The sequence below is a fragment of the Chlamydotis macqueenii genome, chromosome 2 (assembly GCF_036417535.1).
Source record: "Chlamydotis macqueenii isolate bChlMac1 chromosome 2, bChlMac1.mat, whole genome shotgun sequence".
NCBI lineage: Eukaryota > Metazoa > Chordata > Aves > Otidiformes > Otididae > Chlamydotis > Chlamydotis macqueenii.
Window position 1 is genome coordinate 163,569,022 of NC_141557.1, and position 20,336 is coordinate 163,589,357.

The window sequence follows — 20,336 nt, forward strand, 5'->3', positions numbered from 1 at the left end:
TCTCCGCCCCGCGCCAAGGCCGGCCTGATCCCGGCGCATTTAGCCGGCGCGTCTCCGGTCCTGTCAGCCCATTCCCGGGGTTCTCGCCCCCACCCCTAAATCCTAACCGGCACCGCACTCCCGCTTCGGAGTGATGGAGACCCCCTCCTGCCACGTCGTGAGGACCACCACCGTTTCTGAGAGCAAAACTCCGCGAGCCCCTGACCTCCAAGCTGCAGACGGGTGACCCCGTAACGGCCGGAGGAAGCCGCAGCGGGATTCGTTCTCTCGCAGCACAAGAAAACAGGAGCAGGCTCCTGGCTCAGGGACAGCGGAGCCGGCGGGGGCCGAGGGACCTCCCGCCCGCTCCTCGGCAGGACGCGGTCCGACGCGCAACGTCCCGGCGCTCGCGGGCTCCCGGCTCCGCTCAAACCCCTCCGAAGTTTCGGCTCCCGGCCGGCAACTCTGGGCTCTCCCGCTCCCTCACGAGCGCTCAAAGCCCCCGCGCAGGCAGCGGCCGCTCCGGCGAGGCAGGCGGTTAGCGCCGCTCCTTCACGAGGTCTGCTTTTCCCAGCGGCCCCCAGCCGCTTCCTTCCTTTCCACCGAACGCCGCGTCTTCCAGGCCCCCCTTCCTGCCGAGCCATCGCGTCCACCTTCACCGTCTCTCTCCGGCGTTAACTGTCGTGAGGACGTGGAATCCAAGACGCGCGCAGGAAATCACTTTGACATTGTAACCAGCTCCTGGGACCAGGCTGCAATTTCACATCCCCGCGGTTTTTCCACGCGTCGGACAAAGCCTGCTCCCCTCTCCATCCATCAGCGACGACTTCACGGACGCGCGGCCAGGGCTACCTGCCCGCACCCACGCACGGCGCAGAGCCGCGCGCCGCTCCCCGTCCCTCCGCTCGGTCGCCGGGGGTTTTCCCGGCAGGAGTTGGCGCGACGCAGCCCCTTCTCCCCGCTCCCCCAACGCGGGCGATGTCACCGGGGACACGAAGCCGCAACGCGCAGCCGGGACACGGCCGCTCTGCCCCAACGCCTGCAAGACCACGCAGAGACTGGAGAAGCGGCGCTGAGAAACCCAGCTCGGCGCGCCCGTGCCGGCCCCGTCTGGCGGCCAAGGAGCCTTTTTTCCCCTTCTCGAGGACACAGACGCCGCGTGCCAGCTGCGGGAGCGGAGCGGAGCATCGCCGGTGTTCGGAGCAGCCCCGCCGCAGCGAGAAAGCCGCTGCGGTAGCATCCCGCCCAGCTTCACCCCGGCACACGCCGGCCGCCCCCGGTTCAGCGGCGGCAGGAGGGAGCCCGTCTCGGGCAGCGCTGCTCCCCGGGGGCTGCAGGAGAGGGGCTGGGGGGCTCCCACATCTGGGATCCGGGCATCGAAGAGCCGCTGGCTCCCGCCCATCTTGCGGCTGGCACACGGCAAAGGATCCGGGGGCTCGCGGGATGCCTTCCAACGCCACAAGCATCCCCACAGGGGCCTGGGCCGCGGGCTCCGCCAGCCCCAGCTCCCGCTGCGGGCTCCGCCAGCCCCGGCGTCGCTCCACGGAGCAGCGGCCGTGGCAACGCTTCAGCGCGTTCTGGTTTGCGTCCCCAGCGCTGTTCGGAGGCCAGGCGCTCCTGGACGAAGAGCCGGCATTTCTGGCTCCGACGCCTGAGGCAACCGGTTGCTTCGAGTTCCCTTCGGTCCTCCCCGCGCTGCGGGACGGGGCCTGGCTGGGATTGGCCCGCGCCTCTTCCAGGAGTCGTTAACGGGGACGAGCCTGACGAGAACAGACAGTTCCGGCTGCCGAGCCCAGAGCCACAACAGCAGCGCCAGGGCCCGCTCCCGGCGCGAGGATCCGTGCGGAGCCGTCCTGAACGGCGGCCGCTGCCGCGCAAAGCACGCGAGGGGACGGGGCCAAGCGCCCCAAGCTCGGGGAGCGAGACCGCCAGCGCCGGGATGGTCACGGGGCAACCCGCCACCGGCCTGCTCCCCAGCACATCGCGTGCGGTTAACTTCGCTCTCACGTGGAGTAAATCCAGTGTGCACTGGACAGCGGCCCCGCTGTCCTGCAGAACGACCCCATTCCACTCGTGATCCCCGCCAGAGAAGTCGCCCCCTGCGAGGCGAAGACGGGGCCCACCACGGCCCGGGGGGCGTAGCTTGGGGCGCCCCACGCCGCTGTTCCGGTCGCTCGCTCAGGAGCCTCTCCTCACCGTCGGGATGTGATGAACGAGCTGTCAAGTGACGCCAGAGCCCAATCAGCTCGCTGCTGCTTTGTCCGCCGCCTTTGTGGGCTCCTCCAGGAGCCCCTCCCCACCCTTCCCGCAGCCCCGCCGGGCACGGGGAGCCGCTCTCCGCTCTCCCGGAGCCTCCTCCTCTCCGGAGCGCACAGCCCAGCTCCCAGCCTGGCCCGCAGCAGAGCTGCCCCAGCCCCCTCAGCGGCCGCGGGGCCTTCGTGACAGACGCTGCCCGGGGCCGGGCCGGCACGGACCCCGGAGGGACGCCGCTTGTCCCCGCTCTCCCCCGGACACGGAGCCCTCGGCCACCGCGCGCTGAGCGCGGCCGCCCCGCGATTCCTCGTCCCCCGAGCGCTCCGTCCGTCACAGCCCGTCCCTGCAGCGCGGGGAGAAGGGCGGCGCGCGGGACGGGTCAGACGCCCGCGCGGGTCCAGGCAGACGATGTCCGTCGCTCGTCCCTCGGTCACCCCGACACAGGGGCCACCAAACTGGCCAGGCACGACCTGCCCTTGGTGACGCCGTGCTGGCTGTCACCAGTCTCCTCCCTGCTCTCCACGTGCCCCGGTGTGGTTTCCAGGAGGGTCTGCTCTGTGACCCCGCCAGGCACAGGGGCAACACTGTCGCTCCCCAGGTCTACATCGACGGGACATCTCTGCCAGTTCGGCAGCCCCGCCGCACCACGGGTTACAGCCTCACGCTGCTGGGAGCGGCCGCGCAGAAGCCCAGGGGCGGGAGATTCCTGCGGCTCGCCTAGCGCAGGCTCTGCCATCACGGCATCCCACCTCCTCCAGCACCAAGGCTCCGCTGGGAACGTCCAGGAGCTGACGGCGCTCGGCAAGGCGGCCAGCACCGCGCTCGCGGGCTCGGAGCGACGCGGAACGACAGCCTGCGCCGGACGCGGGCCCTGTCCACTCCCTCGCAGACCCCCTTTCGGCACTCTCGCTTTGAAAACACGACAGGCGCGCAGGGCCATCGCGCCTGCCGCCCCGCGCCAGCAATCCCCCGGCAGCGCTCCACCCGGGCCATCGGGCTCGCGCAGAGCGGCGTTTAGCAGCCACAGCAACTCTCACCTGGGTTCAGCAACTGGCCCGCTGGGGTTTCGGGGCCTCTCGCAACAGGGAAATCACTTTACACCACCACTCTCGAAATCCAGACGAGCCAGCCCCAGGGAGAGGCCAGGACCTGAACGCGCTTTTTAAAAGCAGGGTGCACAGCAGCTGGAGGGCAGCTTTTTGGGGGCCGGGGCCTCCTCCTCAGCGGCGAGGGCCGCCACGGGCTGAAGGCAGCACAGGGGACCAGGCAGACGCGGTGGCTCGGCACCGCCGCCTCTACGCCGGGGAAGACGCCATGGTGGCCCGGCTCCGTTCGCTCAGCGGGCAGCAACTCGGCGTGGCCGAGACACGCGGCCGTCAACGCGACAAAGCCAAAGAGTTTGCTCATTCCAGCTTCCCCTCCTCGTCCTTCCTGGAAGCGGAGCCATCCTCCCTCCCCGGGAAACGCTCATCCGCCTCCAGCGTGCCCAGCGAGCCCCGGGGGGGCCGTGCCGAGACCCGCTCCCAAAGCCAGTGGGTTGGGTTTTTGTTTTTTGGGAGGCTGCGGCACTAACCCAACCCGCAGGGCTCTGGCGCTGCGGCGGCCCGGGCTCTGAGAAGCACGTCTTCCACTGCACCCGCAGAGGCGGCTGATTTAACGCTTCCCAATTTAGGGATTGTGTTCTGGAGGAGAAAACACACCAAAAAAACCCAAAAACCCAAACCCCAGAGCTCAAACCGCAGCAGGGGTCGGGGCGGCACACCCGAGGCGTTACGGCCCGGCTGTTACGCGCCGGCCCTCGATCGCGGCCACGGCACACGCCACTGTGCTTGCACCAACAAAAATGAGTTCCACATGGCAGGCAGGCGCCTTCCCTCCGCGCCCGGCGCCCCGGCTCGGCCGTACCTGCACGGGTGGAGGCTGCGGGCGGCCGGGCCGTGGCTGCTGCTCCTCCTCTCCCGGCTCTGCAGGTTCTTCGGTAGCTGGACACCCACGGCGCAGCTGAGGCGCAGCAGCAGAGTCACAAACAGCGGCGCGTAGAGCCCCAGCACCGCTGCCCCAGACTCCGGAGCAGACATGATCTCATACAGAGCACATGTGGCCTGGAGAGAGAGCGAGCGCGCGGGAGAGGAGGATTAGGAGGGGATCTCCCTCCCCACGCCGCTATCTGTTGGTAAATAACCCGGCGAGGGGTGGTTCTGGCTCCCTCCCGCAACGCCGAGGCTAACGCAGCGTCTACCCCCGGCGTAACCCCGCCGCACCCCGCGCGCGGCTCCGGGCGAGCCGGGGGTTCCCGGCTGGGGGAGGTTTGGAGCCTGTACCTGGGGAAGGAGAGCAGAGCCAAGAGCTCAGGTTTTTACGGGCAGGAAGACAACGCGCAGGCAGAGCCCAATTCCGGCCAATTTAAAAAGCCGTAATTACACAGCACAATGCAGAGCGGCGTTCAGAGCAGAGCGGCGGGGGAGGAGGGGCTGCGTTCAGCCGGTGCTGTACCAGCTGCGTTTGGTCCTTCAGATGAGGAGGAAATTTTCACAGCTGCTTTACTGCTTAGAAAGCTGCCAAGCTGGGTTTATTTTTTCGGAGGGGATAAAATGCAAAGCGGGCTCCCTGGAGGACGGACACCTGAGAGGCTTTTTACGAGCCGCTGGATTAGCTCTAATAGGCATTACACAGCGATGCGTTATTTCCAGAGCGCACGCCTGGCACAGCCCCCCCGAGCCAAGGAAATGAAACAAAAAAAACCCCAAATCATTCCAGGTGTCGGTGTGGGGAACGGCAGCCTCCCCGGGGCAGGGGTCAGGACACTCACGGCCAGGGGCAGGGGGGTCGCGATGCGTTCGGATCCGCTCCCCAGCAGGAAGCACTTGCTCTCCTTGTACGGGACGTCCCGGTTCACCTTCTCCAGGAGCTGCTCCAGGATCTGCGAGGTGAGGGTGGGCTCGGTGGCCAGGGACCTCCACATGGCGCACGTGTGGCTACAGGAGGGGAAGGAGGGGAGCGCCGCGTTAACTCGCTCCCTCGTTCGAGGGGCGGCAAGCCTCGGCCCCCTCCCCGCGCCGGGGGGTACGTCCAGGTCACGTCTCCCCCCCCACAGAAACACGGGCGACCCCAAACGCCACCGCTCCCCCAACGCCAGCAGCCAGAGAGCTGTGGCCTGCGAACCCGTGTGCCGTGGTAGGATCGGAACGGCAGGAACGGGAGGAGGAGGAGGAGGAGGAGGAGAACATCTGCTCCAGGCGCAGCCCGGGGCTGGGGAACCCCCCAGCAGCGCCGCGCGCCCCAGCCGCACTCTCCTCTCCAGGGCCAGCTTCGCTGGTTCGCGCTGCCGGCGCCCCTGAGCCCGGCGAGCCCCCGAAAGGCCGCTCCGGCAGCGAGCGGCCGCGCCGAGCCTCCAGCGCGCAAAGGAAATTCCAGCGGGGTCTGATTACGGGGCGCGAGGAGCCAAAAGATTATCCGCGGCTTAGGCGAAAGCCGTGCCGAGGGCCAGGCACCGCCAGCGCAGGCGCGGGCGCCGGGCCACCGCGGCGGAGAGAGGCAGGACCTGTCAAAGGGCAGCGAGCGGCCCAGCAGGCTGGAGACCACCACGCTCTTGTGCTGGGAGGCCAGGATGAAGACGGTCTGCTGCGCCGCCTTCCGCACGTGCTCCTCGCCCACCTCCTCCAGCTTGCTGTGGATGATGCTCAGGATGTCGGGCACCTGCGGGAAGGGGAGACGGCGGCGGCCGGGCTGAGGAGCGGGACAGGCCGAGTGCTCAGGGTGCACCGTCAGGCAGTCCCCGCCGCCGGGACGGGCGCGTCCCGGCCCCTCGACGGCGGCCCCGGCGGGTAACGGCAGTCAGAAGAGAACACGGGGGGGCGGGCCATGGGGCAGGGCAGCTTATCGCCCCGCTTCCGGCTGCACGCAGAACCACGGGGCGCAGTGGAAGCCAAGGGTCCCTCCCCACCCCGCCACCCAGGAGACGGACGAGCGGCGGGGTATTCCCAGGGGGAAGGGGACCCGGCACGGACACCCTCCACCCCCAAGCCGCAGCCTCCGGCAAAGAGCTCGCGCTAAGCCCCGGCCTCGACACGGGTGCAGCGAGGGGAGCTGAGCGAGCGCGTTCCTCAGAGGAACTCGAGCTGAACGCCGGGAGATACCCCGGCCCTGGCCGCGCGCCGTAAAACGCGCGTTAAGGCCAAGAGGAAGTTCACGCGCAGACCAGGCCCGGCAGCAAATTCCCCCAGATTAAGCGCAGAGCAGGCGAGCGCTCCGTCCCCAGCTGCGCTGGGGCCTGCCCCGCGGACCCCGGGGCTTAGCATCCGTTCAGATTTCAGGATCTGGGCTGGCCTGGATCTGACCGAAAGGTGAGTCATGGAAGCTGGAGCGCTCCCATGTCGGAGGGAGGCGAATAGGTAGCGAGCGGGAGTTCAGCAGAAGCTCTCGCGCAAACGAGAGCCCAAGGAGCAGGCGGAGGCCCGCTGTTTCCAATTACCGCGGCAGAACGGGGGAGCCGAGCCCTCCAGGTAGGGGATTAGACAAAAAAGCCTTCTGCGGCCAGCACCTCTAAGCCTCGCAGCGCTCAGACCGCTTCCCGGCCAGGAACGCCGGGCTCCCCCAGAGCTCGCGAAGGTTTCACCGGGAGCCTGAGCCCTTCTGGTAAAGTGAGCTGCTCTGAACTCCTCAACCCGAGCGAGAGCCAGACCGGAGCCGGCCTCGCCAGCAGCCGCTGCCGCCCACCACGCAGCAGCCTTCCCGACGGCGAGGACGGAGCAGGAGCGCGCGAGCGCAGGCGCCCACGGGAAAGGAGGAAGGTCAGGAGCCACATCCCCCGAAAGTTTTGGGGCAAGCGTTCCCCTAGCCGGAAACGCAACGGCAGTGGCTGCTGCAGACGGGCTACGTGCCACCTCCCTCCATCGGGGCCGGATCCCTCCCTGCGCCGGGCACCGCGCTCCGGCCAAGGGCTTGCTCCTTACCGGAGCATCCCTGTCTGCGCCGGGGCAGCCCGCACCCCGTGAGCGGCGCCATCTCACCTTCTCCTGCAAGACGCCGCCGCGCTCCTTGAGGAGGGCGTTGATCATGACGCTGGCTGCCCGGGAGCAGTTCTTATCGGGGTCCGCCAGCCCCTCGAACATGGCGAGCAGCAGGCTCATCAGCTGGTCCGGGGGGACGCGCCTCCCGATCACCTGAGGGGGAGCGCCAGCGGAGTTAAGCGAGAGGGTGTTGTCACGGCACCGGCGGAAGGGCCCCCCCGCGCAGCCCCCCTGCCGCAGGATGCCGTTCCCCGGCTCGCTGCCCTGTGGGAGCATCGGCCCGCTGCCCGAATCAGCAGGAACGGGGGGGAGCAAGGGCCAGTCCACAGCCTCTGAGGAGGCAAGGGGCCCGGTTCCAGCGCGGCCGGACAACCCGGGGCTCTCTTGGGACGGGCTGGGACAGTGCCACCGAGCCGGCAACCCCGCTGTGGCGAAGGCCCTGCGGCCGGGAGGACGCTCCCCCAGGTCCCATCACGCTCTCCGGACCTGGCGTGGAGCGAGCCGCTCGGCAGAGCGGTTGGGAGGGGGAACGTCCGCTAGAGCTACAATAGTTGAGGAACGGCAGCTTGTCCAGAACAGAAAGGCGCTACCAGCTTCCCCGCGGCCCCAGGGCTTTGTGGAGCGACGCTCGCAGAGCTCAGCGCAGAGAACGGCCATCGAGGAGCTCACGGGCGCAGCTCTCACAAGAACAGCGTGGCCACCCCTCGCTCAAATCTCTGTGGCTTGAGAGTCACGTTTGGACCCTTTTGGGCGGCAGCTGCTGGAACCAGCTGACCTTTAAGGTCCCTTCCCACCCAAACCATTTTACGCACGGCTTTACCAACCCCGCTGCCACGCTGGGAGGCAGCCGGAGCCCGGTGGCCGCGGCTGCTGCGCCGCCCACCCCACGCCCCACAGGAGAGCACGGCCAGTGACAAGGCCACGGGGGCTTCCTGTGGCCAGCAGCCTCCATCGAGGGGCAGGACGCACCAGTCTCCACGCTGGAGCATGCTGGGGCCCCAGGCAGGTCCCGCAGGGCCGAGATGACCACCTCCAGCCTAGCTTTTAGCTGACAGGGACAGAAATCGCGTGTGTCATCTCCAGCCAAGTAAGTTTGTGACCCCAGCGCTGGGCGCGTTGATGGCCGAAGGTCTCAGGCTGCCCATCCGACCTCCGAACGGACGCACCGAGCCACGGCACGGCCAGGCACGCGTCCCTGCGCGCCCAGAGCGTCTGCACGGGCGTCCTCGTTCCGGCCATCGCGCCCAAAGAGGGGACCAGCCGCTTCTCAGGGGGGGCTCGGTGCTCTGAGCATCCCCGGCCAGCCCAGGGGAACTGCAGCTGGAGGAGGAGGCCGCAGCGGCTCGTTTCCCAGTGCAAGACTGGGGCTCCCCAGCAGCCTCCAGTCCGCAGGGCCGGTCAGAACAGAGGAGGCACCAAGTCCTCCGCAGCCCTCGCTCCACAGCTCCACCACCGTGCGGGGTCCGCCCCGCGCCTCACCATGGCGATGTTGTTGCAGGTGTGGAAGAGAACGGTGAAGTCGGGCTCCTCCAGGCCCTTCTTGAGAGCTTTCAGCCCCTCCACCATCTCATCTCTGTGGTCCCGGGCGAAACCTGCATGCAGAGGGAGCGTGGAGCGTTCAGCGAACGCCTTTCCTCACGCTTTACACCCGCGCGCTGCGCAGAGCCAGGTTTACGCGCGAGCTGGCCCAGCTTTCGGGAAGGAGTCCAGAAGCCGAGGCTGCTGCCCTGCAAGGAGCCGCATCGCTCTGGAGAGCGGGACCCAGACAAAGTCCTTCCCCAGAGCTGCAGGGACTGCGCAGCTCTCAGTGCCTCCGCAGCTCTCGGTGCCTCCACGCACGCCATCCCAAGTGGAGGACTGACCTCTCCTGGAAGGAGGGAGAACGCCAGGCTCAACAGCCGGCTCAGGAACCCGCTCGATGTCACTCGAGCCTTGGAGAGAGCCCCAAACCCAAACGCTTCGGCGACACTTCCCACCAGCCCCGCTTCTGCAACAAAGCGTCTCTCGGGACGGCCTACACGAGGGACGTGACCTGCCACCCCTCTGCGGAGAAAAGGGCTCCTGGCACCGGCACCACGCGCCCGAGTAGCAAAACCACCCCCAACCGCCCGCGCGCCCACCTTCGTAGCACAGCTGGATGTAGAGCAGGCAGTAGACGCAGTCGACGGCGTGCTGGCGGACGCTGGCCAGGGAGTCGGAGCAGCGCGGGGAGAAGAGAGCGATCAGGACGCCAAGGTTGTAGAAGGGGATGACGGTCTGCAGGGACGGCAAACGCGGGCCACGCTGGCAAGGAGGGCACGCGGCCACGAGCGCAGCATTCCCCTGCCACCTCCGCACGCGCCAGCCCGGCGTGGCTGGCAGCAGCAGGAAGAAAGACGCGGCGTTCACTTACGCTGACGTTCAGCCTGCTCAGGTAGAACTCCAGCAAGGCGGCGCTGACCTCCACCGCTCGCTGCCGCTCGTGTTCCTTGCCCGACTTGATCCAGGGGCCCAGGTGCTGCAGGGGAAACACCATCAGAAAGCGGAGCAGCTCAGCTGCCTCGCCACGTGCGGCCAAGGTGTCCCGCAGCCCAGCGACCCGTGGGAACCTCGGCTTCCCCGCTCCTCCCCGAGGAAGCCACCGAAAGCCGGCTGCGCCTACCGCAAACATGTCCTGCAGGCCGTGGGGCGTCAGGCTCCTCTGCAGGAGGCTCTTCAGCAGGTCTGTGAGGGCACCGAGGGCGTCACCGAGCAGCGTCTGAGCAGGAGACGGGGAAACGCAGCAGGGGCTGACACCCAGCTCGCAAAACTCACCTTCCCCGGAGCGCCGGGCACGGGGCGGGAGCCGGCACAGCGGCGGCTGTGACCTGCACCCAGCGCCAGCAGCTAGCCGGAGCCGGGCACGCCGGCACAGACACCTCGCTGCGGGCTTCCCGGAAGGGAATGCGGTCCTTCTCCCGCTCGGGGAGGAACTCCAGCGAGCCCAGGCTGAACGAGCCCTGTGAAGGTGCTTACAGTTTCCTTCCAGGACTTATTTTGGGATAAACTCTAAAAAATATAAAACTACAGAGCTTCACAGGACAGAAGGGAGGGAGAAAAGGGTCATTAACTCAAACTCGCAGGCCAGGTGCCTGCGAACGCCAGCCGGGGACGGCCGGAGCCCCAGCCTCACCTCGCGGGAGCCGCAGCAGCGGCGGGCGATCCGGCGCAGCGCAGGGCTGCTCCGCGGCCACCCCGCAGCTGCAACAACTTCATTAGCAGCATGTTATTGTCCTTCATTAAGCACTCAAGCACAACAGAGGAGCAGCTGCAGCCTTTCAAAAGCCAGTTATGTCAGGGCCCCTCCGCCCCGCAGGGCTGCCAGGATCATTGGATTTTCCCCTCCAGGGAGTTCGCGCTCTTATTAGCGGCGCCTGGACTCGCTGATAAGCTCGTATTTTCTCACTTGCTATCAGCGCACAGAAGGGCCAGGCTCTTTCCAGAGATAAGCGAGCAGAGGAAAGGCGCAGCTTGCTTCCCCGGAGGAGCCCAGCCAAACGGAACGCGGGCTGTTCCCACGGCTGAGCCGCTGCCAGGGCGACGCGGGGGCCGCCGGCTCACGGGACTGCGAATGGGCACCTGCGCGCTGCCGCGAAACCAGCGTCCCGGAGCAGCCGTGAGCGCGGCTCCTGCGCTGCAGAACAAAGCCGGGTTGGGAGCGACGTCGGCTCCGCGTTGGCTTTGTGCGGCCAGCGCTAGGTCCAGGCAGGGGTCTGAGCAGCACCCGCAACTCCCCGCCTGCCTCAGCCTGCTGCCGCTGGGTGCCGGGAGTCCCAGAGGGTTTGGGTGGGAAGGGAGGGTTACAGCCCACCCAGCCCAGCCCCCCTGCCCGGAGCAGGGACATCTCCAGCCGGATCAGGTCGCTCACAGCCCCGGCCAGCCTGGCCTGGGACGTTTCCAGGGATGGGGCACCCACCGCCTCTCTGGGCACCCTGGGCCAGTGCCCCACCACCCTCAGAGTGTAAAATTTCTCAGTCTCCCCTCTCTCCACGTCCGGCTGATGCTGGGGGTCCAGAGCTGGACGCAGCGCTGCAGGGGGGTCTCACCGAGCGGGGCAGAGGGGCAGAATCCCCTCCCTCGCCCGCTGCCCACGCTGTGGGGATGCACCCAGGGCGCCGCTGGTTTCTGGGCTGCCAGCGCCGTGGCCGGCTCACGCTGAGCTCCTCGCCCACCAGCACCCCCAGTCCCTCTCCTCGGGGCTGCTCCCCATCCGCTCCCCGCCCGGCCGGGATCTGTGCTGGGATTGCCCCCACGCGCGGCAGGACCCCGCCCTTGGCCTGGTTGAACCCCACGAGGTTGGCACGGGCCCCCCTCTCCAACCTGTCCAGGTCCCTCTGGATGGACCCCTCCCCTCCCGCGTGTCGACGGCACCACCCAGCTCGGTGTCGCGGGTGAACTCACTGAGCGTGCGCTCACCTCCCTGTGTAAAGCATCCCCTCCGTTCTCGTCCCTCTCCCTCGCGGGCTCCGGCGGCGGGAGGGCCAGCACGCTGGCGAGGCAGGTGTCAATCAGCTCCGTCCGGTCGGGGTCGCTGAGCTGGGGCTCCAGGACGCTGAGCGCGGGTTAAGGAAGCAGCACAGATGCATCAAGCGCTGCGAGAGCGCCTCTCACCTGGGCGAGCTGGGAACACGGACTTTAATGTGCGTTCCTGCTGACTCAGTGCCAGCTAAGCGGCAGCGGCTTTAACGGGAAGCAGGCAGAGCGCTCCCAGTATCTGTGTCAGGCGCTGCGACGTGCTGAAGCGTTTTTAACCGAAGCCCAGAAGTCATCTTTGAGTAACCGAGAGTGCAGCGCCCTCAGCTGCCAGGGAGCGCGGTCGGGTCCGCGGGCACAGCGGCTCCGGCAAGCGCTGCCCCGCGAGCGGCATTCCCGCGGGAACGGGTGCAGAGGAAGGATACACCAGGTACGTGCAGGTGACCATCGCCCGCTGGCGAACCGGCGTCCGCATCGCCTCCAGCGGCTCAGCTTTTATGAACTCCTGGAAGGCGGAACGAGGCGACGGTTACGGTCACATCCATCCCCGTCCCGCTCCGTCCCGGCAGAGACGCGGGGATGGCAGGGGCAAACTCCTGCCTGCCCTTCCCACAGGGCACCCGGCCCCAGCGATGGAGCAGCTCCGCCCGCGCCTCACCCCCGCCCAGCGTGCTGCGGAGCAGCCCCCAGCCAGCGCTCGCTCTTACCACCATCTGGGCCACCAGCTCGGCCTTGCGGGAGAAGACGAAGTCGCCGCACGTCCCGCCGTTGTAGATGGCTTGGCTGATCATGCAGATGCTCCGGATGAGGCACAGCTTCAGGGTCAGGTCCTGGGAGCAGAGCGCAGGGTGAGGAGTGGAGGCCAGGCTGGTGATGCTGGAGGCAGAGCTCCAGACGTCGCCAGGAGCTCCCATTCCTACGCGGCCTGGGGTCCAGGACGGCCGACACGGGGTGGAGAGGAGACACCCCCACCTCAAGCACTCCCCTCGCCCCAGCCCTTGCCAGCCAGCCCCCCAGCCGGGCCAGGGCGGGGGTCTGAGCGAGGTCCCCGCGCGGGCCAGAGACGCTGTTAGTGCCGCGGAGCCCGGAAGGAAAAGGCATTAGTGGAGCCAGGAGAAGGAGTCCCTGGCCTGGCAGCTCAGCGTGACAAGTGCTGTTTTGCTTGTCCAGCAGAAATATAAAAACACAGCCCCTGGTCGCCCCCAGGACAGAAATCTGCGCTTTAGCGCCTGCCCGCTGAGTGATCGTTCCGGGGGGAAGCAGGAAAATCAGTTCAGCGGGTTTCAGCTGAGCGGTGGGTTGTGGCTCGGTCACCAGAGTCCCCAGGTCCCCCAGCGAAGCACGCGGGGGCAGCCGGCGGGGCGGCCTGTCCGCCCTCCCCTCGGGCAGCGGAGGCCAGCACGGCGCCGAGCCAGAGCCCTGAGCTCAGCACGTCACCACGGTGGCGCCCACCGCAGCCACGCTGCCACCCGCACCTCCTGCCCTGCCAGAAAGGTCTCTTTGCTCTTCCCCTCCGGTGCGAGTTTGGGAATTTCAGGCTGCGGTTCCAGCACGGAGGACCGGGCGGGGAGCTCAGGGCGAGGAGCTCAGGGCGAGGAGCTCAGGGCGAGGAGCAGCAGCTCCCACGCTCTCCCCGTCCCCGCAGCGCTGCTGGAGCGCAGCACGAGGCTGCCCCCAAGGGAACCCAGAGCAGAGGCAGAGAGAGCAGGAGAGAGCAGAGCCGGTCAGGTTTAACGCCCCACACTGTACCTTGGTTTCTACCTTTATTCCCAGAACCTGAACGAGTGGAAAAACAAAACATGTTAGCAACGCAGAGTGAGCGGGCTCCGCGGGGAACGACCCGCTCCCGGGAGAAGGGTCCCAGCGGGACCGGAGCATCTGGAGCAGCCGCTCCAGCTCGCCGGGGCGTGCCCCCCCTGCCCGGGGAGGACGGGGCGGCCCAGCACCCTACCTTGGTGTTGAAGTACTGGAAGATGTTCTTCAGGATGTCCGCCTCAATCCGGGCCAGCACCAGCTCCTTGGGCGCGTGCGCAGCCACGTATCCGTAGCAGAGGATCAGCGTGCTCTTGATCTTCTCCCCCTCGTTGTCGCTACGGTCCTGGTACGGCGGACGAGAACGTTAACAGGGCGACGGCAGAGACGCCAGGTCTCACGGGGAGGTGGTTTCTGCAGGGGAAGGTGCCCCCTCCAAGAGAGGGCCCCTCCGAGCAGGTTTCGGACCCTCGCTTCCCTTCCTTTTGGCGGTGGCTACCACCTCCAGAGCCCCGGTTGGCCCCCGACCGTCACCTGTCAGAGCCCTGCGGGGAAGGGCCCGAGCCCCAGGCTGGCCAGGTTAACCCGGTAACTGCTGGTTAACTACCGTGCTGGGAATCATTAACCAGCGCTGCCAGAAGGCTTCACCCGCACCGTCCCAGGCAGCGCCTCGCGGCCGACCCCTCTCGTACCGCGGCCCGAGGAGCAGGGCAGGGATAAGGGCTGCAGGGGGGCTCCCTCGCCCAAATCCTGAGCTGCGGGCACCTTTCTGTCGCGGGCCGAGGTCTCTCCCACACCCACGCAGCGCTAACCCTGTCCCTCAAACACCCAGTACTAGAAACTGGGAATTAAAACAGCCGCCCGGGTCAGAACATTTAAGGAAAGGCTTTCGCCGCCAGCGCTCCGGGGTGGAAACATCTCTGTCTCCCGGGGCGTGCACAGCTCCGCATCAGGCCGGGGTCCCCTGACGGACACAGAAGCCGCGTTACAGCTTCCGCGAGTGCACCCAGCCAGCGAGCCGCTTCACGGGGGCCGCGAGCCCGCGGGAGCGTAGGGCCGAGAGCCGGGAGCTAACGCCGAGCCGCCCCCGACGCCCAGAGCGGCTCTGCGGGGAGGCGGAGGGCGTCCCGGCCCCGCGCCAAACGCACCGAGGCAGGAAACGAACTCCTGGACGAGGACGGCCCCAGCGCACGCCGCATCCGAAGAAGCCCGCGTGAGCCTCCTGCCGCCGGGCGCGTGGCCGCGGGGGCCCCGAGGCTCTTACCTTGAAGATGCTGAACAGGCCCGCAGATCTCTTCAGGACGTCAGACCTGACAAAGTCCTCCAGCGTGGCCAGCGTCTCCTCCAGGTGATTTATTGCGCATATCCCAAAGCAGGACGCGAGCCCCTGGGGGGCAGAGAAAACTCATCAGCAGACAGCTATTAACCCCCGCTCCCAGCTGGCGCCTCGACACAGCCCGGTTATTGGTTTCGCTCCCGGCACCTGAGCCCTGCCCGGCTGGCAGCCAGCGCTCCCCTCTCCCCGGGGCAGGGGGACGCAATCGCGCCGTCCCCATCTGGGTGACGGCCCGAGCGGAGCCGCGGGGCAGGACAGGCGCCGCACGCGCTCCCGCGGGCAGACGTCGGCCCGGTCACGCGCGCCGGCTGAAGGGAGAGGGCAGCAGGCGCAGGGGGAGGTCAGCGAGCCGGGCTGGGACTCCGCGAACAGCTGATCCAGGGCAGCCCTTGGCTGGAGCGCGGCCAGGCGCCGTCAGCTGGCGTTCGCACCGCGCTCAACGGCGGCTGCACGCGGCGGGGCAGCGCTCGGCGGCGGGGCGACGGAGCCAGGCAGAGCGACACGCGCAGCGGCGCCAGCCCGGCGCAGGATCCCACTCAGCGGAGGCTGAGGGGAGGCCGGAGCAGGAGCCCGGCCAGGATGAGCTCGGCCGCAGCCTCAGCGCCAGGGTGGTGACAAAAGTCACCTGCTGACAGCATTTAGCAGGGCCCGTAGCCATGGGACGGGGGATGGTTCTCAACTGGAAGAGGGGAGATTCAGACTGGATGTAAGAAACTTTTTACGCGGAGGGTGGTGGGGCGCTGGCCCAGGGTGCCCAGAGACGCCGCGTCACCGGCTGCAGACGCTCTGGGGAGCAGGGACAGGAGACGCAGCCGCAGCCCCCAGCTCGGTGGGCTGCAGCCCAGGGGGTGGGACGGGCGAGGTCGCCACCCTGCCGCAGGGACGGGGCAGCCCCGGAGGGTCCGAGGGGGCGAGAGCTCACATGGGGGATGAGTTCGTGCTGCGGAAGATGGGGACGTTGTGTGGCTCAGGCAGGCTCATTTAACAGCCGGCTGTCGGAGCGGGGCGCTGAGCCCCTCTGCCCCCACGGTGCGGGACAGGCAGCCCAGCCCCTAGAAAACTCCTGGGTTGGTTTTTTTCCCCCCGCGGCTCTGGCTTAACTCCCCAAACCTGTGGGGCTAGGCGAGCTCCAGCCCAAGGGCGAAGCAGGAGCCAAAAAGCCCTTGCTGGCAGCAGGCGGAGGCTGGCTGGGCTGTCACCCGCACAGTGTCGCTCGCTGGGGACAGCACAGCGACGACAGCTCTGCCCACGAGATCGCACCGGCCGTACCAGAGCCCCGGCAGCTCCAGACATCCCAGGCCGGCACAGCCCCACCACCCCCGAAACCTGCAGAGACCCTCCTGGCACCGGAGGGTTCGTGGGTCCACTCGTGGGGTTCAACCAGGCCAAGGGCGGGGTCCTGCCCGCGGGTGGGGGCAATCCCAGCACAAATCCCGGCCGGGCGGGGAGCGGATGGGGAGCAGCCCTGAGGAGAGGGACTGGGGGTGCTGGTGGGCGAGGAGCTCAGCGTGAGCCGGCCACGGGTGCTGGCAGCCCAGAAACCAGCGGCGCCCTGGGTGCATCCCCACAGCGTGGGCAGCGGGCGAGGGAGGGGATTCTGCCCCTCTGCCCCGCTCGGTGAGAGCCCCCCGCAGCGCTGCGTCCGGCTCTGGACCCCCAGCATCAGCCGGACGTGGAGAGAGGGGAGACTGAGAAATTTTACACACTGAGGGTGGTGGGGCACTGGCCCAGGGTGCCCAGCGAGGCAGTGGGTGCCCCATCCCTGGAAACGTCCCAGGCCAGGTTGGCCGGGGCTGTGAGCGACCTGATCCGGCTGGAGATGTCCCTGCTCCGGGCAGGGGGTGGGGCTGGGTGGGCTGGGTTGGGCTCCCTCCCACCCAAACCGAGTCACTTCTGTGACTTGCCCGAGGCAGCGGCTCTGCCAGCACACTCAGCACCCTGTCCCGGTCCGGGGACCCGTGCCACTTGAGGCAGCGTCCCAGGGCACCCCCTGCACCTCACCCAGCTGCAGAGCCCCTGTGCCGTCGGGTTGCTGCGGGCGGGCTCTCGTCCCTTCTCTGGGCTCCTTCACCCAGAAGCTGCCGCCTCCCCTACAAGCCGCTCGCCAGGAGGTACGAGCCCAGGCCGGGCGTGGTGGGACCGAAACGGGAGGTCAGCAGGGTGGGACCGCTCCCCTGGCCCGTCAGGATGACCCTTGGGATGTTTGCTGTGACTCCTCCTCACCTCCCTTTCTGGCTCCTCGTGGTATCTGGCTGTTTCCAGGAGCTCCTGGAGCTGCTTCTGCACGAGGTCTTTGCTGCTGCACGCCCCAAGCGTCGTCCCGATGCATTGATACAGGAAGTTCTGGAAAACCCCGAGGAACGTTACCAGCCCAGGAAACCCTGCCACGCGAGATCTCCCCCGGCCTCCACCCTCACCGGCCTGCAGGGTACACACCCCGCAGCGGCGCGTTGGGAAACGGGGCCGTTTGCTTCCTTCCCCTCTCTGCCCTGCTCGGCTCGCTCCGCGCTCAGCTGGGTTACGTGCCCGCTCTCAGCGGGCGCACTGCGAGCTGCGCAGGCCGTGAGGCGGGTCTGACCAACGCGGCAGGGCCGGCACCTCTCCAGCCGGCGATCTGGCTGCGGGCTGACCAGCGTTCCGTTCTCAAGCTGGCCCAGCCACCCTGCTAACCTCCCGCTGCCTCCTCTTCCCTCCAGCAGCCTTTCCCAGCGCCAAGCTGCTGGTGGAACGATGCTTTCGGAACGCGTCGCGGGCTGGATCGGCCCTGCCCCTGCTAACGCCCCGCGGCAGGACGCGCGTCGAGCCCCCCGCTCCCCCGCGCGCTCACCTTCTCCAGCGGGAAGCCGTTGTAGCTGCTCAGCTGCCTGCACATCTCCGTGACGAGATGGCAAACCCAGGCGTGGTCAGAAACGGCCGCCAGCGTCTCCCGGAGGAACTGCGGGAGGAAGGGCCGTCAGCCGCAGCACCCTAACGAACCCGCTCCCCGGTGAGTGAGGGGCCTCAGCCAGGAGGGGCCAGGGCAGCGCCAGAAACGAAACGGGGGGCTTGCATCAGACCCACCCGGGCCCCCGCCTGCGCCGAGCGAGCATGCACCGCCCGGTCCCCGTGGGAGGCTGCCGGGCCCTTTGGGGGAGCGGGACGAACCCTGCCCAGATTTAATTGCTTCCCCACGCCCTCCTTTAAGGGTCTCCAGTCAAGTCCCCTCCTGGGATGGCCGTTCTCTGACCCACCAAGCCCCAGAGCTCATTTTTCACTCTCCCTGCAGGAAAACCGCAAGTCCTGACGCGCTGACCTGCGTCTCCGGTCTGAAGCGGGAGGAGCCGTCCCGCGTGAGGACGAGCGACCACCTCCGCCAGCGCGGTCAGGGTGGGCACCGGCGAATACCCGCCCCTGCAGACCCAGCGCGCGACGCCCCGGCGCGCCCCGCCACGGCGAGCTCAGGAGCCGCCTGCCCTCCCGCTGCCTCCCCGGCGCAGGGACCCTTACCAGCAGCAGCTCTTCCTCCCACTCCTTCTGGGACAGCAATTGCTCCGTGTTCTCTAGGAGAAAGCACATTTATTTTTTGTTTTTACACTCGTTTCTCAGCCTCACCGCACATCACGCAGCGGGGGCAGACCGCGCTCCGAACGCGGGGGGTCCTGCACGTGACGCGGCGGGGCTAGCCGCTCCAGACAAAAGCACTCCTGGTAGGAACGAGCAGCACCAGGGTGATTAAAATCCTCGTTAAAATAGGAAAGAGCGTTTCTCCAGAGAGCCCCCGTGTGCCGTCAGTGCCCCACCCCGCCCCGGGACACCAGGCACGCGCACTCCGGTTTGGAGAAGGCGACCCAGCAGAGCTCCCCCCGAGGAGGAGCCCCTGCCTACCCTCTACGTGCTCCACCAAGAGAGGGACCTGCTTGCCCCAAAGCTGCTCCAGCGCGGGGTGGACGCTGTGACGCAAGGCGCTGAGCAGGCGCAGGGCGGCCGTCCCCCGGCCATCGCCCAGGTACGGCTGCGACGCCACGACCTGAAAGGGGGGAGACGGAACAAAGGGCGTCAGCGCAGCATCGCTCGGCTGCCACGCAGAAAACACAGAACAAAACGCAGGGATGCGGTTTCGGGAAGCGACTGATCTCTACACCGCGGCAAAACCACAGCTCCCTCCTTCTGCCCCAGCTGCTGACGGAGAAACGCCGTCAGGAGAGCGTCTCTTGGGCTCAGCCCCGGGCAAGAGGAGCCGGCCGCGCCCGACCCGAGCGGCAGGCACAGCGGTTCTGGGTACGGGCACCTCCGCCCGGGGCGGCGAGGCGAAACGGGGCGTCCAGCTTCCCTGTTTGCCGGGACAGGCTTCTCCGGGCCCAGCCGGCAGAGGGGAGGGAGCGCGGCTTCCTTGGATGTGCTGGCAAGCAGAGAAAAGGAGCGCTCGGGCTGCGGGCCACTCACCAGCAGCCGCGTCGTCAGCGCGTAGGGCGAGGGAAGGTTTGCTGCGAACAGAAGGGAACAGAGCATGAGACAGCGCCGAGCGCCCACGAAGCCGCCCAGCGCCCCCGGCTCGCGGCCCTGCCCCGAGCTCCCGCACCCCGGCATCTATCGGGGGAGGCCGGCACTGACCGTTCAGGTCGTAACGGATCAGGGAAGCGTTTTCTCCCTCCTCTTGCTTCTTCGCGGCCAAACACATGAGGCTCTTGCAGAGCGGGGCGAGGGCGTTGGTGAACTGTATCGGGGTCACAAACTCCAGCAGGTACGGCCACAGGACCTGCCGGGAGACGGGAGCACGGCACTCGCCCTGCCGGCCCGCACGGGGAGAGAGCCGGGCCGTGGGATGGGGACCCCGCGCCGCAGCAGGGGACCAGAGGGAGAGGAGGGCGAGATGCTGACGGGGAAAATCCCCGCGTCCCCTCAGCCAGCGCTCTCGGTCGGGCAGGGAGAGGCCTCTGCTGCCGGTGCTGCACTCCAGCAGCCCCGAAGCTCCAGCCCCAGGGTGGATTCCAGGGGGGTTTGGGTGGGAAGGGAGGGTTACAGCCCACCCAGCCCCTCCCCCCTGCCAGGAGCAGGGACATCTCCAGCCGGATCAGGGTGCTCAGAGCCCCGGCCAGCCTGGCCTGGGATGTTTCCAGGGGTGGGGCATCCACCGCCTCTCTGGGCAACCTGGGCCAGTGCTCCACCACCCTCAGGGTAAAAAATGTCCTATATCCAATCCAAATCTCCCTTCTTCCAGTTTAAAGCCACCACCCCCTGTCCTGTCCCACCAGGCCCTGGTCAAAATCCCCTCCCCACCCTTCCCGCAGCCCCGCCGGGCACGGGGAGCCGCTCTCCGCTCTCCCGGAGCCTCCTCTCCGGAGCGCACAGCCCAGCTCCCAGCCTGGCCCGCAGCAGAGCTGCCCCAGCCCCGTCAGCGGCCGCGGGGCCTCCTCCGGACCCTCTCCAACAGCTCCGTGTCTTTCCTGAACTGAGTACTGCCAGTACCAGCCCTAGAGAACCTCGCGGGAGGGTGTGCACGGGTCCTCAGGAGCTTCCCACCCCAAGCTCTGCCCTGC

General features: G+C 67.9%; 1 protein-coding gene across 3 annotated transcripts in view; it reads right to left on the minus strand.

The window, feature by feature from the left end:
• The window catches only part of MROH1 (maestro heat like repeat family member 1), a 43,979-nt gene that overhangs the window by 9,054 nt on the left and 14,589 nt on the right, over positions 1–20,336 (minus strand). For all 3 annotated transcript variants that reach the window (XM_086741392.1, XM_086741391.1, XM_086741390.1), the window contains 20 exons: positions 19,411–19,555; positions 19,243–19,283; positions 18,685–18,826; positions 18,307–18,359; positions 17,648–17,755; positions 17,044–17,163; positions 14,749–14,871; positions 13,684–13,830; positions 13,482–13,508; positions 12,440–12,562; positions 12,158–12,237; positions 11,676–11,811; positions 9,883–9,978; positions 9,634–9,738; positions 9,362–9,497; positions 8,721–8,833; positions 7,242–7,394; positions 5,774–5,928; positions 5,042–5,207; positions 4,138–4,334 (listed from right to left, as the gene is read on the minus strand). In XM_086741392.1, the coding sequence (XP_086597518.1) occupies positions 4,138–4,334; positions 5,042–5,207; positions 5,774–5,928; positions 7,242–7,394; positions 8,721–8,833; positions 9,362–9,497; positions 9,634–9,738; positions 9,883–9,978; positions 11,676–11,811; positions 12,158–12,237; positions 12,440–12,562; positions 13,482–13,508; positions 13,684–13,830; positions 14,749–14,871; positions 17,044–17,163; positions 17,648–17,755; positions 18,307–18,359; positions 18,685–18,826; positions 19,243–19,283; positions 19,411–19,555 (2,366 nt within the window). The remainder of the gene's footprint in view (positions 1–4,137; positions 4,335–5,041; positions 5,208–5,773; positions 5,929–7,241; positions 7,395–8,720; positions 8,834–9,361; positions 9,498–9,633; positions 9,739–9,882; positions 9,979–11,675; positions 11,812–12,157; positions 12,238–12,439; positions 12,563–13,481; positions 13,509–13,683; positions 13,831–14,748; positions 14,872–17,043; positions 17,164–17,647; positions 17,756–18,306; positions 18,360–18,684; positions 18,827–19,242; positions 19,284–19,410; positions 19,556–20,336) is intronic.